The sequence below is a fragment of the Cricetulus griseus genome, chromosome 4 (genome assembly GCF_003668045.3).
Source record: "Cricetulus griseus strain 17A/GY chromosome 4, alternate assembly CriGri-PICRH-1.0, whole genome shotgun sequence".
NCBI classification, from domain to species: domain Eukaryota; kingdom Metazoa; phylum Chordata; class Mammalia; order Rodentia; family Cricetidae; genus Cricetulus; species Cricetulus griseus.
This window is the reverse complement of record NC_048597.1, coordinates 56,685,790-56,701,919: the sequence shown is the minus strand read 5'-3', so window position 1 is coordinate 56,701,919 and position 16,130 is coordinate 56,685,790. Positions and strand designations below refer to the sequence as shown.

The 16,130-nt window shown below is 43.9% G+C and overlaps 1 protein-coding gene across 5 annotated transcripts in view; it reads right to left on the bottom strand.

Annotated features, from left to right (window-relative positions):
- Rubcn (rubicon autophagy regulator) overlaps positions 1–16,130 on the bottom strand; it is a 51,379-nt gene that overhangs the window by 17,324 nt on the left and 17,925 nt on the right. For all 5 annotated transcript variants that reach the window (XR_004769936.1, XM_027412825.2, XM_027412826.2 and 2 more), the window contains exons 3-8: positions 10,566–10,649; positions 8,897–9,053; positions 8,255–8,361; positions 6,613–6,769; positions 5,165–5,695; positions 784–899 (exon numbers count right to left, since the gene is read on the bottom strand). Coding sequence is in view for 4 of the 5 variants with exons in the window: in XM_027412825.2 (XP_027268626.1) it covers positions 784–899; positions 5,165–5,695; positions 6,613–6,769; positions 8,255–8,361; positions 8,897–9,053; positions 10,566–10,649 (1,152 nt within the window). In the remaining variant the exon portion in view is untranslated. The remainder of the gene's footprint in view (positions 1–783; positions 900–5,164; positions 5,696–6,612; positions 6,770–8,254; positions 8,362–8,896; positions 9,054–10,565; positions 10,650–16,130) is intronic.

The window sequence follows — 16,130 nt, the reverse complement described above, 5'->3', positions numbered from 1 at the left end:
TGATATATAAGTCACTCTTTGCCACTAATTAAGCTGATGAAACCAGGCACTCATGATTGAAACAAGGGCTAATGAATAGAGAGAATGTGTTGACACCTTGTTTGTACAAATAAAGCTTGCATGAAGATCAGGGGCAGACCTAGTCACTAGCTAACCATAGAGGTCTGGAGGTCTGTACAGACAGACAGGAAGTGAGATGGGTGGGTGGAGAGAGGAATATAGGCAGGATGAGACAGGAACTCATTATCTTTTCAGTCTGAGGATTTCATAGAGCTAAAAGTTCTAGTGTCTGGCTGCTCTGCTTCTCCGATCTTCAGCTGTCACCCCCTTATTTCTGACTCTGGGTTTTTATTATTAAGACCTACTAGAACTCATGTTACAAGAGAACATGCCAGGAGTTCCAAACAGACTCTTTTCCCAGAGTCATACACCCATATACATAGTAGTAAGGTAGATACATCCCAAGATAAGAGACTAGTATACAGATGATATTTACATATAGTTGAGCCAAGGAATAAATAGAATTTGATTCTGGAATAAGTATTTATGTGAGGACACAGGGTCAAAGAACAATAATCACATGGTTAAAGCTCAATGTTTCTGCACTGGACCAATGACAAGCACAGGCTCCTTTCCAAGTTCCCTAGACAGAGCCCTCTGAGCTTGACTGCAGTTCATAGGTACTGCGTGTACTCAAAACCTCATTAAAACGATGGCAGCAGAGACCATCAAGCCAGATCCCCCGATGCACTAGCTTCTCATCTGCCCCTTTGGTGCCCTTACCTTTTCCAGGTCTGCACAACTGCCAAAGTCTTGCTCAGAGAGGTAACTGATGAGGGACTGCCCTTCTGATGGTCTTCGAAACATGCTTTCCCCTGAGCACAGGTCCTGAGCACCCTCTGTGGAAAATGGAGTGGGTGTAAAATGTCTGACCTGAGATGAAAACCAGTACCAGCCATGCTCCTTCAAGAAGTCTGAGGATGTTACTACTAAAGGTGCTCTCAAGTGTTCCTAGGTAATGGGGATCAGAAACTGGAAAGACATCTGTCTGTCTTCTAATGGCATTACTTAGACTCTTAAGAGTACCAGAGCACCAAACCTCTTGGATGGAGAATGAAAGAATTGACAGCCCAGAGACAGTCTTTACCATCTAAAGTTATAGGTAACAGACTATCCTTCCTAGTCCACTAAAAAGGAAAAGGGGATTAGATTAACTCAGTGTGAGCATTGGGAAAGGACACGAATACTTCCACCTGTGAACAGTTCCCATGTGGAACTTGTCTTCTGGGAACGGCACAAAGACCCACTGTCAAGGCTCTCGCTCTTTCAGTCCACGTCACATACAGTACAACAGACACACATGGTAGCACCCAGAGGATAAAAGAGGGGGACCCCTAAGTCAGTGAGGACAAGGCAAGTGGACTCTTAGTGTTGAAGATGACAGAAGGGCAGGTGAGGGCACACAGTGTCCTCCACAGAGTGAGCTGAGCCCCACACTGAGAGCCCAGCAGGCACAAGGAGAGAGCGGAGCGAGACAATTTTAGCCCTTGCTTTCCTGGTGCTCACGCACCATTCTCCATGCACAGGGAGCTGGGGGTGCTTGCTGACTGCACTGCTCTGACTAGAGGAGGGGAAGGGGCCTCTGGAATTCAATGTGTCATTGCAAGAGTCTTGTGTCAGTGACCAAACCAGGAAATAAAAACACACATACAAGCAAACAACAGATACATTCCCAACCCTTAAATTTAGCATTTAATTCTCTCATTTCCAAAGCCTTCCCAAACAGGCAAAAGGTGGCACACCAAAGGCAAAGAGTCCAAGGGTACAGAACACATGGAGAAGATGGGATGTCTGTGTGTCTAAAGGGCAGCTCAAAGGTGAAAAAAATAAAAAAGGGTTTTAGTTTCTTTTTCTTCCATCTTCTAACTAAATGTTACAAAAGCATTAACTAATCACTGGTTTTTTTGTTTGTTTGCTTGCTTGCTTGTTTCTTTGAGACATGGTTTCTCTATGTAACAGCCCTGACTGTCCTAGAACTCTCTATGTAGACCAGGCTGGCCTTGAACTCAGAAATCTGCCTGCCTCTGCCTCTCAAGCGCTGGGATTAAAAGTATGTGCTGCTACCACTGCCCAGCTTTAATTACTAATTCTTGACAAACTAGTTTAAAAAATAGTTTTTAGATGGTAAAATAAAAATAATTACAATGAGCTTTTTCTAATATCTTGACACTATGTTTTAAAACACTATTGGAGAACTTACATTCACTAATGAAAATGAAACTCAGAAAAGTGCTTAAAAGCAACATCAAGTCAATTCTGGAGAAGCCAAAGGTGATGACTTCAAAACAGGAGGATTTAGTCACCAGAGAAGAGACTTCCAGAGAATGCTGATGCTGAGCATGGTGACACATGCCTGTAATCCTAGACTTGGAAAGTCAGGGGACAAGGATCACAGTGAGTTTTGGGGCCAGGACCAGTTACATAGTGAATTCAAGTCCAGTCTGGCCCACACAGCAAAATCTGGTCTCAAAAACAAAGAGGACAGGAAGATTGGCAAAGGGGTCATAAGATATTAGAAACTGATATTCAAAAGTAAATAAACAATGTGCAGTGCCATAGTAAGAAAAGCAGTAGATGCCTGAGACATGAGCAGTATGCACTGGAAGATAGATGCCTGAGCCATATCCAACTGTTTGCCCAGCAAATAATGCCAAGTGTCAGCTGCTATGCACACGCACACGCGCACACACACACAGTAATTTTGTGTTCTTGTAGCCCTAGAAGTAGGCTCTGCTCTGTCTACGGAGCTAAGAAAAAGCCAAAAACCACCACGATACCTTGATGAGAAACAATGGAAGAGACTTTCAATGCCTAGCCAGACGGCACACCGCATAACCGTGTTCTTGGACTACATAAGCCGCTGGGCTTTGTACTGAGGTCACCGACCCCTAAGGCTGCCCAATCAACTGATTCAGCACTTCCTTTCACTCACTCAAAATCTGCTTTCTCTCAGCTTTTTGTCTCCTTCAGCTTCTGCAGATTTTCTTCTTTTCTGTGACTTCCCCAATACTAGGAAGTTGTGGTCTCTAGTCTTCCCTCACCATTGCTTTACAAACACATACCCACACATTAATAACTCCATCATTACAGTACTCAAACTAGAACACAAATCTCAGTTCGAAAACCACCATGAGGGAAAAACAAAAAGAACAAAAACACAGATTTACTAAAAAGAAAAAAAAAAGGCTCAATGACCAGTATGGAATTTATAAGTGCACAAGGGAATGAAGACTGGTGAAGGGAAAAGGAAACAGGGACTCTTGGACAGGCAAAAATCATGCAAGTAATACATCCATGACCACATACAAGGAATAAAACACATTCTGGTGTTAAGTCAAGGAAAATAAAGTCATCTACAGTGAGTCTTCAGGTAAGGAACATCCTGCCACCGAGCCATCATGAGGCCTTAGATGAACAGCAGGCCTCAGTTTCATCCTTGGGCAGAGCAGAATTGCTTTATCGTGACTATGGCTTCCAGAAGCTGTGTAGGGCATGAGTAGGGCATGCAGAAGCATGTTTGGCACAACATGTATCCTAATGCCGACGGGTCCCAGCACCACGAAAGGATCAAAACTAGCCAGACTTGATTTGACACCAGACTGGAAAAGGAGGTTTTCAACTAAGCAAGGTGGCCACAGAGGAACAGAAGGAAGAGGTGGGGGACTGGCTCCCAAACCTGCAATGGGCTCTTCAACTATAATGGTGATATTCCTGGGGCCTCCTGCAGATAAACACAGGTACAGAAGAGAATCCAGACAGAACAAACAAGATTAGAGAAAGAGAAAGGGGGAAAAAAAACCAACCCAGTGACTTTTACCTGGCAGAAGTGGTGACATTAATTCCCAAGAGGGAACACCGGGGCTGCAGGAGGGGTGACTTGGACAAGAGGCTACAAGACCCATGCTCAGACCTTCTGCACAGGTCTTCTCTGGCTCCCTTTTCCCATGCAGGTTACCATGGTTTCTGGAATCCACACAGATTCAAGAATGGAGCCAGGGAGGCTGGGAATGTCGCTCTGTAGAGCTCTTCCCAGCATGAATAAGGCCCTGGGTTCAATCCCTAGGCCACTTTTAAAAATAGAGTGGGATATAGGGAGTGGGGGAATTGTTATATGCTCAGAGGCTAGTGCCCTCGTGGAGAGCAGGCGCCAGGACTGCAGCAGATGGGAGAGAGGGTCTAACCCCAACACTCTTTCCATGTGGGGAAGTTCATGGAAAGGGGCTCTGGCCCGGAGACTTTTCTCCAAAGGAGTTCAAGTAGTCGTGTTAAATTGTTGAAGGAAAACATAAATGAAAGTCTGATATCCAGGGTTTAGTTGAGGCCTTAAGTTTTCATCTTTCTGGAAATTACAGAGACACAAGGGCAGCTCCAGTTGCCAAAGGAAATCTGCTTTATTTTCTCTCATTAAATATTTCCTACTTTATTTTTGTATTTTGTATCTGGGTTTTTCTGACCCATCAAAGCTTTGAGCACAAAAATTAGTGTTATATTGCAGAGGATACCCAAGCAAAGCCTAGAGACACCAGCTGCCCAGGGAAGGTGGTGGCAATATGACGCAGAAGCAAGGAGACTCACTTTCCTCACATCTGGTTTGCTCCCCATCACCAGCTGGCATTCTGTGAGGGAGGGTACAGGGCGGATGGCCCTTATCTGAGGGCCTCAGTCTGAGTTAATGGCAGCAGTCACCCCATCTACTTGGCCCAGGGTCACATGGCCCATCCATACTCACCACTATCCCTATTATAACTAGGAAACCCTAATAGTGTCTGCTTCGTCTTACATCCTGACCTAACTTTTAAGGAATCACAACTGAAGGATCACTAATCACTAACAGTGATTTGTAAACCTTTTTAATACTTTGCTGAAGCCAGAGAGATTTAGTTAAAACATAATCTGTGATACTCATTCTATCCCAATGCTAAGGAACTATGGAAGAATCAGGGAAGCATTTAGTATTCATGATAGAGTAACAAGTCATCCAGAAACCGTTCTTCTCTCTCTGCCATGTGAAAAGCCCCTGAAGCTCAGGAGCAAGCCCTCCCTCCAGCCCTGAATTTGGGGGGACGATACACCCTTCTAACCAGTAGCTGGTGCTCATCATTACCTGTGGCTCCTTTGGAGGCAATGTTGGTGTCCGAATGGGAGCGAATATGGCTCTTCTTTGTCCCGCTGGCAACAAGGACTGTCTGCCCTTCTGAGAAGCTGGACCTGCGAAGGACACTGCCTGGCTGACTCTGCCTACCTGCCTCTTGGTCCCCTAAAGAAGAAGCAGCAGAATCTGGCTTCTGAGGGCTGCTGGAGGAGAACAAGTGAGAGCTGCTACTCTCGGCATTGCTGCTGTGGCTCTGACAACTGGCAGTCCGGCCATGGGGGTCTGGGTTGCCGATAGCCAGGTACTCTGGCCCCTCACTGGCATCACTTGGGGAGTCATTTTGGCTGCTGACCCAGGATGCTTCTATGGGGCTAGTCAGAGTGCTGGAACTCATTTCATGTGGGGTCAGTGGGGAATCCTGGGCTAGAGCTGGGTCTGAAAGCAGTGGAGCTTGGGCGGTTTGACTCTCTGCTGGTGAGAGGTCTCTGTCTTCTTGAGGTTTCCAGGGAGGGCCAGAAAGTGAAAAGGAAGTGGATCTTCTCTCTAGGACATTAAAAAAAAACAAGAAAAAGGTAAGGGGAAAGAAAAGTAAGCAGGAGATCTACAGTACGTATATAGGTCCCCAGGTAAGGGTACTCAGGATACATGTCACTCAGAAAAGGTAAGCCAATTAAAGTAAAGCAATGATTTAGAGGCAGCAAAGGTGGGGGTATGGGCACCTGAGCTAGTAGTGGCTTCACTGCTCTTCAGCATGAATCCCTCAACTGCAAAATGAGAGGAATAATGAGAATAGCAACCTCATAGGACTGCTTTAAGGATCAAATGAGGTAATACACACAAAGTGTAACAAAGCCCAGCATGGTGCGGCACTCACCATGTTCACAACTAAAGACCTTATTTGCAGCCCAAAGCAGCAGCTCAAAAGCCTCTAAGGACATCTCTTTGTTGCTACTTTATTAATACTATAGAATTCTTTTAGGCTGGCTGCTGGGTAGCTTTCTGTTTTATTTTGTGAGGCAGGGTCTCACTGTGTGGCCCTGGACACCCTTGAACTTGTAACCATCTTCTTGCTTCTATTTTCTGAGTGCTGGGATTACAGCCCTGCACCACCACATCAAGCAACTACAGCTACGTATCTTTTTATGATGCCTATTACAAGGACATTTTTACCAACCCAAGCCTCGACTCCCAGTCTGTGGTCACTCACAAAGGCTCTCTACTTTCCAGATGTGAAGATATATATAAGGACTGCCCGTTCCCACCCTTACACCTAAGGCCAGCCTGGGCTACCTAGTGAAACTCCTTCAGTAAACAGAACAGAATGAACAAATCAAAGGATGAGAAGGTGAAAACCAAAACCAACCAAACAAAAGCAGGTTCTGGCCTGTGAGCACTCACGAAAGCCCTCTGTTTCCCTGGCCTAAAATACAAGCAGTAATGACATGTTATCTGCCCCATACCTGAGCTGTGGTGGGGCATGGACTGGTGCAGGTTAGAGGAGGAACCGAAGTAGGTCTGCTGAGCACAGCTGGCTGGAGGGGTGTATGTGGAACCAGGCAGAGCCGTCAGACTCTGGCTCTTTGTAACCAGCAGTGGGCTCTCGTGCTTTCTGGCAAACTAAAACAAAAGAAAACGTGTCAGAATGAAGCCTGGAGGCCCTCAGAGGAGGGCCATTCATTACTACAGAAATGCTGAGAGGCGCCAGTATTTGACAGTATGCCTGGACTACTAGAGCCAGCAGCTCCAGCTCAGCTGCCCTCTGCCGTAGTCTACCACACTGAGACTGAAGTGCTGCTGTACGCTACAGCTTCTACACGGGACCCTTCTAGCATACTCTCTCCTGTAAGAAGTGCAACAAAGACCTTAAGAATATACACGGGAGGCTGGGAACACAGCTCATGGAGGAAAGTGTACTTGCCCTGCAAGTATGAGAACCAGCATTCATAGCCCATCACCAGTGTAAAATCCAGGTGGGCGTGGCAGCCTGCATGGGAAGCAGACAGAGGATCTCAGGAGCAAGCTGATTAATTATATTAGCCATCAACACACTCCAGGTTCATCTAGAGACCATGCCTCCGTATATAAGAGAAAGAGCAATAAAGGAAGACACACCCAATACCGATCTCTGCTCTCTGCAGGCAGGCAGATAGACACACACAAGTGCGTATGCACCTGCATGCACACGTACACCCATACACATGGAACAGGTATACAAACATGCATATACACCACACATAAATACATACCCAAAAATGATGCATGTGGAATCAAAAGTTAGATAGAGTGGTGGTCTAAGCCACTGTGTCACTTATAAGCACCTGATCCAAGCTTTGGGAGAGAAGGAAAGAGTGTGTGGGTTCAGTGATCTTTCCTTTTAGACTTTTTAGTAGGGCCTTGCTATGTCATTTTGGCTGGCCTGGTACTCATGATGTAGCTCAAACTGCTCTGCCCTCAAGCTTGTGTCTATCTCCTGCCTCTTAGACTCCCAGGTGCTGGGATTTACAATAGTGAGTTACTTTGCCTGGCCCCTAATGACTTCTTTTCTTACTTTCTTCTTTTGCAGGTAGGTCATACATTCATACATGTGTGTGTGTGTTCCCCTGTGCACAGACACGTGGAGGCCAGAGCTCAATACTAGGCATTTTCTTCTATCACTCACCACTTCAGTTCACCTTTCCCTTCCATCCTCTTCTACTCCCCTCACCCTCATCCCTCCCCCCTTTCCTTTTTTATTTTTAAGATAGGATCTCATAGTCTAGGCTAGCTTAAAACTTATTCTTAGTCCAGGCTGGTCTCAAACTCTGACCCTTCTGCCCCAACCTCCCAAGTGCTGGGATTACAGGTGTCTGTCAACTTGACACAGCTAGATTTATCTCAACTGAGAAAATGCCTCCATCAGGTTGGCCTGTAGGATATGTAAGCCAAATAAACTGTTGTTTTACTTCAGCAATAGAGAGCAGACTCAGACAACAGTCATGTAAAACCACACCCAGCTCTTTCCAAGCATTTTAACATGAAAGTCTTTCTGCCTCAGTAAGGAAGTCACGTGCTACTGGAGAGTGTACAGCAGGACAGACACGGGTAATTCTCTGCCCCCTTTACCATAGATGCATCAATCTGAGCCAGGAGACGGGGGTTGTTCTGCTCCACTGCTTCCAGGCACTGGAGCATGGCTGTGACATGGGCATCACTTAGCAGGAAAGCAGTTTCTAGGAAGAAAAAAAACATACCACAGTGATGAAGAAAGAAGCTTAGAGAAAGAGACAGAATAAAAAGGAATTGAGGAAAAGCATGCTACCATGGAGACAAAGGATTTGGGGACAAGTATAAGAGAACCTCAGTTGTATGAAGTCTAACATAGGAAGTTCTAAAACCAGAGAGGCCCAGAATTGGACCCTGGTTCTGTGTGACTCTGGCCAAGTAACCGAGGCTCTCTGACTAGAAAACAGTTATCCTACTACCCAGCTCTGGGAGCAGCTGTAAACAGGGCAGTAGAACAAGTGGCCAGCACATAGGAAACTCAATTCATGGAATTTCTTCTCAGTTTGCAGGAATCAGACAGGAACATCTTGGCATGGATGTTTTTCAAAGGGGGTGCAAGGAAGCCTGGCTATGTGTTTTTGAGTAGAGTCTACGGCATCAAGTAAATTTTAGGAGACTCTGGTATAGAAGCAATCTATAGAAGAACAGAGAGATAGAAGATCACAGGAAGTACTCACGAAGCCCTGAGGAGCTTCTACTTACCTGTGTAGAATTTTCTGATATACTGTCTATCCCCAAGCAGAGGCCGGAGCTGGGCCGAGAGGCAGTGGCTCTGCAGGCTGTGCTGCAGCCAGAGCTCTGCAACAGCACGGTTGCTCACATCAGCACTGCTCTGGCCATTCTCATGCAAGTTGATGAACTGGGGAGGCAGAGACAGGAGTCAAAACACATATTCTGGCAGATAGAGCGCATTGGTGAAGGCCTAGTGACCCAAGAACTACACTCAAGACAGGTAAGGGAAGGCTACCCCAGGTGACTCCTCCATCTAGCTTCCAGGAGATACAGCAGGACGGTGGAGAGATAAATGGCTTTTCTACTCTACCAGACCTCAGGAGAAGCAAGCCTGCTAAGTTTGGCTCTTTATGTTCTATCTCCAAAGAGGTTATCTCTAGGATATTCACAGGAAGGGGTCAAAGGCATTTGACTTCTTGGCTTCTCACAGAGTCCTCTATTTCAGGGCCTCCAGAGAGAAAAGTGGTAAAAAAAAGATCTTGGCATGTGTGTATGTGGAAGGGTTGGCCTAGGAAAAAAAAAAAGACCAAAATTTCACTAGAAAAATTTTTTTGAGTTTTTTTTTTTTTTTCTTTCAATGTGTATAGTGTTTTGTCTGGATATATGTGTGTGCAGCACATGGATGCAGTGCCCACAGAGGCCAGAAGAGGGCGTCATATCCCTGAGGACCGGAGTTACAGGTGGTTGTGAGTCATCACGTGGGTGTTGGGAACTGAACCTGGATCATCTAGAAGAGCAGCAAGTGTTCTTAACCACTTAGTCAGCTCTCCAGCCTAAAGATCCTCTTAAGAGGAGCCACCTGAACACTACCTTTTGGTTGTGGCCATAACAGTCTCTCTTAAGAACCACTGCCTCCTCCTCCTCCAGTTTTCTAAGAACAAGGTCTCACAGCCAGGATTGGTACAACAAAATGAGTCAACAGCAGTGTCAGGAAGCTCCTCGGAGGAAATGGCTACAGCACCACATGTAACGTGTGAGGGCACACACCTGTTAATCCCGGTGCACAGGAAACTAAGGAAGGGTGACTACACATTCAAGGGCAGTTTGGGCTACCTAGTGAAACTCTACCTCAGTAAATACAACAGAACAGAATGAACAAAGGAAAGATGAGAAGGCCAGAACAAGCTGTGTATCTTTGGTCAATTCACCTGACTCCGTTGAGCTGTTTCCCTGACTGGAAACCTGGAGCCCTAGGTGGAGCTGGAAACACAAGGATCCAAAGCAGCCAAAGCCTTTAAGGTAGCATTCAGTCCACTGGACTCTGGCCTCCAGAAACTGTTTTCTGCCTGAAGTACTTTCAACAGTTGGTGCATCAGCCACACACACTCCCCTTATTTCTTTAGGGAAATTCTTGCCATTTGCCCCTAGGTTTTTTTTTTTTTTTTTTTTTTTTTTTTTAAGTTTTTCATTAGACTATTTTCACCCATTTCCCAGGAGATGAAAAGGCATTCTAGACTAATGGACTTGTATGGTTGGTTGGTTCACCTTCCCTCTAAGTCAGTGCTACAGAGACAATCTCCTTCCTCCAATTAAAAGAAATTGGACACACTCCATCACAGGGAGAAAAGACTCTCGCAACTGTGTACCAGTGAAGACTTGCAGCCACACCCCAGCAAGCCAGCTCTCCTTTCACTCTTACCTTCTCAACATGAAGGGCTGAGTGCGGACTCAACCACCGAATGTCTTTCACAAACTGCCAGTAATCTGCCTGTCGGCAACATACCTGCCAAACAAACACCAACATGATGAGCAGATCCCGACTGTTGACAGCAAGAGAGAGAGAGAAGTAAAAGCCAGACATAGGAGCATACCTCTGTAGTATCAGTGCTTGAGAGGTGGAGGCAGAGGATCTTGAGAGCAAGGCCAGCCTGAGCTATATAGTGAGACTGTATCTCTAGAACAAGAAACAAAACAGAGGCTGAGGGGTAGGAAAGAGGAGGAGGGAAGAAGGGAGAGGGAAAGGGAGAGAAAATGAGAATAACCTTCCTTTGCTTCATCAAAGGCTGCCAGCAGCAAGCAAAGGAATATATGATATACACATTTATTCTTTTAAAATGATTTAAATTGTTCTCATGTGGATGGGCCATATGTGTGTGCACGTGTAAACACATATTCACCAAAGCCAGAGATCAACACTGGGTGAAGTTCCTCGGAAACACCTTCCACCTTAGTTGAGACAGTCTCTCACTGGAACTCACTCAGGCTAGAATGGCTGGCCAGTGAATCCCAAGGAGCCACCTGACTCCTGCCTCACCAGCACTAGATTACAATGAGTACCACCACACTGGCTTCTTAACACACTCAGGTCCTCACGCTTGTGTGGAAGCACCTCACCAACTGAGCCCTAAACTGTTCTGAATAGGTATTAATGCATACGATATAAAACGTATACAGTGAAAATGATCTGTCTTCTACTCCTTTTCTCTTCACTATTCGGTTTCCTACAAGGTAATTTTTCAAACTAGTGTAGTTAGCTGCTTTAAAAAAAAAGGTGAAAGTGTTTAATACCTACTGCAAAGAAAATGAAATAAGGAAACACTTGGTTTTGTCATACATGTTGTCTAAAAAAGACTGCATTTTAGAGTCAAAGAAATGTGAAGTCCTTGATAGACTGAATGGTGTTACACTGGAAGAGGCCCAGACACAACAACAAAATGTTTTCTATAATGAAAACCTAATTGTTTTTTGGACTTCCCTGTGGTGGTTTGCATACGTATGGTCTCCATGAACTCATGTGTTTGAATGCTTGGCCCATAGGGAATAGCACTATTAGGAGATGTGGCCTTGTTGGAGGAAGTATGTCACTGTAAGGGTGGGCTTTGAGGTCTCATATGCTCAAGCTATGCCCAGTGTAGAGGACAGTTCACTTCCTGTTGCTTGTGGATCAAGATGTAGAACTCTTAGCTCCTTCTGCAATGCCATGTCTGCCTGCGCTCTGCCTTGCTCTCTGCCATGATGATAATGAACTAAACCTCTGAACTGTAAACCAGACCCAATTAAATATTTTCCTTCATAAGAGTTGCCATGGTCATGGTGTTTGTTCACAGTAATAGAAACCCTAATTAAGACAGCCCCTTCTCAGATTACTGGACAGGAGTTTGAATTTATATTAAGTAGTCTTTCTTTTTTTAAACTATTTATTTTATGTGCATTGATGTTTTGCCATGGGTGTCAGGTCCCCTGGAACTGGAGTTACAGACACTTGTAAGCTGCTATGTAGGTGCTGGGAATTGAACCTGGGTCCTCTGGAAGATCAGCCAATGCTCTTAACTGCTGAGCCATCTCTCCAGCCCTTAAATAATCTTTCAAACATAGAACTGGCACAAATATCAAGAGACAAACCAACTAATAGAACAAAATAAACAGTAAGAAAGAAACCTTAAAATACATCAGAACTTAATGTGGGATTCAAAAAGCATCTCAAAAATCAATGGTAAAAGAAGAGGCTGTGGATTAGAGGAAATGTGTTTGTTGGTGTGAGCAAGGCCCTGTGTTCCATTTCCAAGGATGGGGGGAGAGGAAGTCAATGGTAGGAACCACTATAAACAATTATGTGTCAATTCATTGGAAAACCTGTAACATTTGCTAATTTTAGTAACATTTAATACCAAAACTGATGTATGAGGACAGAAAAAAAAAAAAAAACTGAACAGAGCAATGAATGGCACTATTTAAAACGTTGATAAAATGTGTCCCAATACATCAGGGCTCAGGAACAGATGGCACCACTGATAAATTACCAAAGCTCTAAAACACTGTGATATGAAAGCCAGACAAAGATGCAACAAAAAGCTGTTAGTCAAAATCCCCAATGAACATAAATACAAAGCTTCTCAGCACAATGCTAACAAACAAGCACATTAAAAAGACTGTATACCAGCCAACAAGATGGATGGGTAAAGGTGCTTGCTACCAAGCCTGCCAACCTGAGTTTGAGCCCCAAAACCAATGATAGAGAGAGAAACAACTCTCGGAGTGCACAACCCCCATAAATAAATACATGTAAAAAAAACTATTTAAAAAGATTATATGATCTACAATTCAACCCTTACACCCAAGGCTCAGGGAACATGATGGAAGGACAGAAAGAGGATCAGAAAAAATGTAAAAGCCAGAGGGCTAGGATGTCTGCTGTGAGACAGCGACTTCTATATTTGACAGGGAAGCTGCACCATGGGGTCTTAACAATATGGTTGCCTAAACAAGACCTCACAAGGACATCAGCTGAAATGTCAAAGTGGAGGGGAGGATTTCACAGGGCCTCATTCCTAGATGAAGAGCTAGAGACAATCACAGCTACTGAAAGAGGGCATATCATTCCTCTCTAGAGGTTTGTATATAAGACACTAGCATATTGTAGCCACTATTTTACACTCTGCTCTTTTCACTTAACATACCTTATAATCAATCCCAAAGCATGACTGTAAAATGTTACATTTATTTGGGTGTGTGTGTGTGTGTGTGTGTGTGTGTGTGTGTGTGTGTGTGTGTGTATTGCTCAAATTCTTGCCACAGTGTACATGTAGAGGTCAGAGGATAACTGGTTGGGAGTTGGTTCTCTGCTTCTGCCATGTTGGTTGCTCAGGTTGCCAGGCTTGGCAGAAAGCACTTTTACTCATTGAGACATCTTGGTGGCCCTTTAGTTGTTGTTCAAAATCATATATACATATTCAATGAGTACACACACAAAAAAAAAAAAAAAAACCCAAAACAGGAGCTGAGAGCACCATGCCCATTCCTGTAAATGTAACACAAAGGAGACAGAGACAGGAGGATCTCAATTGGAGGTTAACCTAGGCTATATAGCAAGACCTTGTCTCAGAAACACAAAACCAAAACAAAAAATGAGGGTGTATAACAAGAAGTTATTCATATTTACTTTCATAAGTATACATTCTCTTGATGGAAGCTGTAAGAGGTAGTAACTTATGTTATCAGAAGACAATCAAAGAGAGACTTTCCACTATATGGTTTTATACTCAAATGTTATAGCCAAGTAACCATGTAAAGTGTATTATCTATGCAAAAATTAAACATTTTAAAGTAATGTATCTAGTGATACATATGGTACAATCTTAATTAGTTTAAAAGGTATAATGTAAGAATTTAAATATAAGAAAATATAAGAACATCCAACAGAACGCTAAACAGTAGATATTTTTACTTGGTATTAAAATTATGGGTGATATTTATTTTTCTGACTCTTCTTGGCATATGTCAAAGTTTCAACAAATAAGAATATATTATGTATATTTTAAAAAATAGGTCTTTTTTCATTATTATTACTTTAAAAATCAGGGCCAGGCAGTGGTGCCCTCTACCCTTAATCTCAGCATTCAGGGGGCAGAGGCAGGTGGATATCTGTGAGTTTAAGGCCAGCCTGGTCTACAGAGTGAGTTCCAGGACATCCAGGTCTACACAAAGAAACCCTGGCTCTGAGGTTAAGAGCACTGGTTGCTCTTGTAGAGGACCTGGGTTTGGTTCCCAGAACCTACATGGCGGCCCACAACTGCCTGTAACTCCAGTTCCAGGGCATCCAAGGCTCTCTTCTGGCTTCCCTGGGTACCAGACATACACATGGTGCACATGTATACAACATGTAGATAATATACTCGGACACATTAAAAAGTTTGATTGGGCCTACATTGCTAAGCACAGTTTCTTCTTGGAGCTAGGGACGGGCATCCCACTCTGCTGAGGCAGCTAGGGAACTGTCTCCTCTTTTCTAAGCAGCAGAACAGAGATGGTATCATTATCCCTTGCTTTACAAAAGGGGTAAAAGGTGTTCCAGATGCGGGCTGACTAAAATGAGATCCCTCTAAGAAAATGGTCACGATGTACAGCCTCCCAGGGGCCTGGAATGATTGAAACGAAACAGAACTCACATCCACAACACATTCTTATGAAAACAAAGGGGAGATATGACCAACATGAATCATCGCGTCCCTTCCCCTTTCCAAGGACACATACCCAGAATAGTTTCCCGATGACACAGCAGCCTGAAGCCTTTGAAAGCACTAGGCTTTTTGGAAGGAAACAACAGGGAGAAAATTCTGACACCAACTTTAATTCTTAGACCATAACAAGGCACAGAGCAGCAACAAAATTGATGTGGAGCCTTTGTTCTGTTTTTTTTCTACTAGAGCTTATATGTACTATGTGCCTCTACATGCTGTAATGTGTCTGTGTGTCAAGTGGTTGTCTCCGCTTCAATTTCCTAGCACTAGCTAGTTTTGTAAATGGTCACACACAGTCTTTAGAATTTTCCTTCTGAAGAACAGGTGCTTTCATAGATGCCATCAATTCTGAGAACTCTGATATGTTAGCAGCATTTTGCATTTGCAAACTTGTTTTGAGAATCTCATCAACATTTCTCCTTTTCTGGTACATACAGATGGCAAAACTATCATGTAATCTGGTTAGGTTACTATGTGACAATGTAAAATTAGTAACAGGGACAAGAAAAGAACTTTTGTTATCAAGACAAGACTACTTTAACCACTGAATGGCAGCACTGCTAATCTGGCAGCTATTTTGGTCACCAGCCTGGGAAACTTGCATTTTGTTTTTAACAAAACATTTTGGCACTAATCCCAAATTTCTGAACGGAACACTGGGTAGTTCAATACTACAAATTAGCATACCAAGATGAAAGGCAATCTCCTGGGAGAAAATATATTTAGTTTTGGCTGTGCTTGTTGGATAGGAGAGAGACAAATTATAATACAGAGGAGACAGCTGGTCTAGACCTAGAACTCAGTGCTGAAATCTGATCTGAGTGTCACAGATGCGCAGGTGAAACTGAGACTACTTCAAGAAAACAGGGCAAGGAGGCACAAATACACAGAGTGACTCCAATTTTAAAAATCCAATGTAAAGATCTGTAAGGAATAAGGAGGGCAAAGGTACCTGCCAAGCCTAAGGTCCTGAGTTTAATCCCTGAAACCCACATGATGGAAGGAGAGAACTGACTCCTACAAGATGGCCTCTGACCCCCAAATTAAATAAATGGCATCTCATTTTAAAATGTTTAATCCAAGAAGAAATTCCAGGGATAGAAACTGAAGACCAGTCACATATAGAACAGTGCTCCTGAGACAGCAAGAAATGACAGTGGCCAACATCACTGAAGTTATGTAGTCAAAGGAGAATCGGTCCTTGAGTTAGGTAACACGGATGTCATTTTCTTAAACAGCACTGCAAG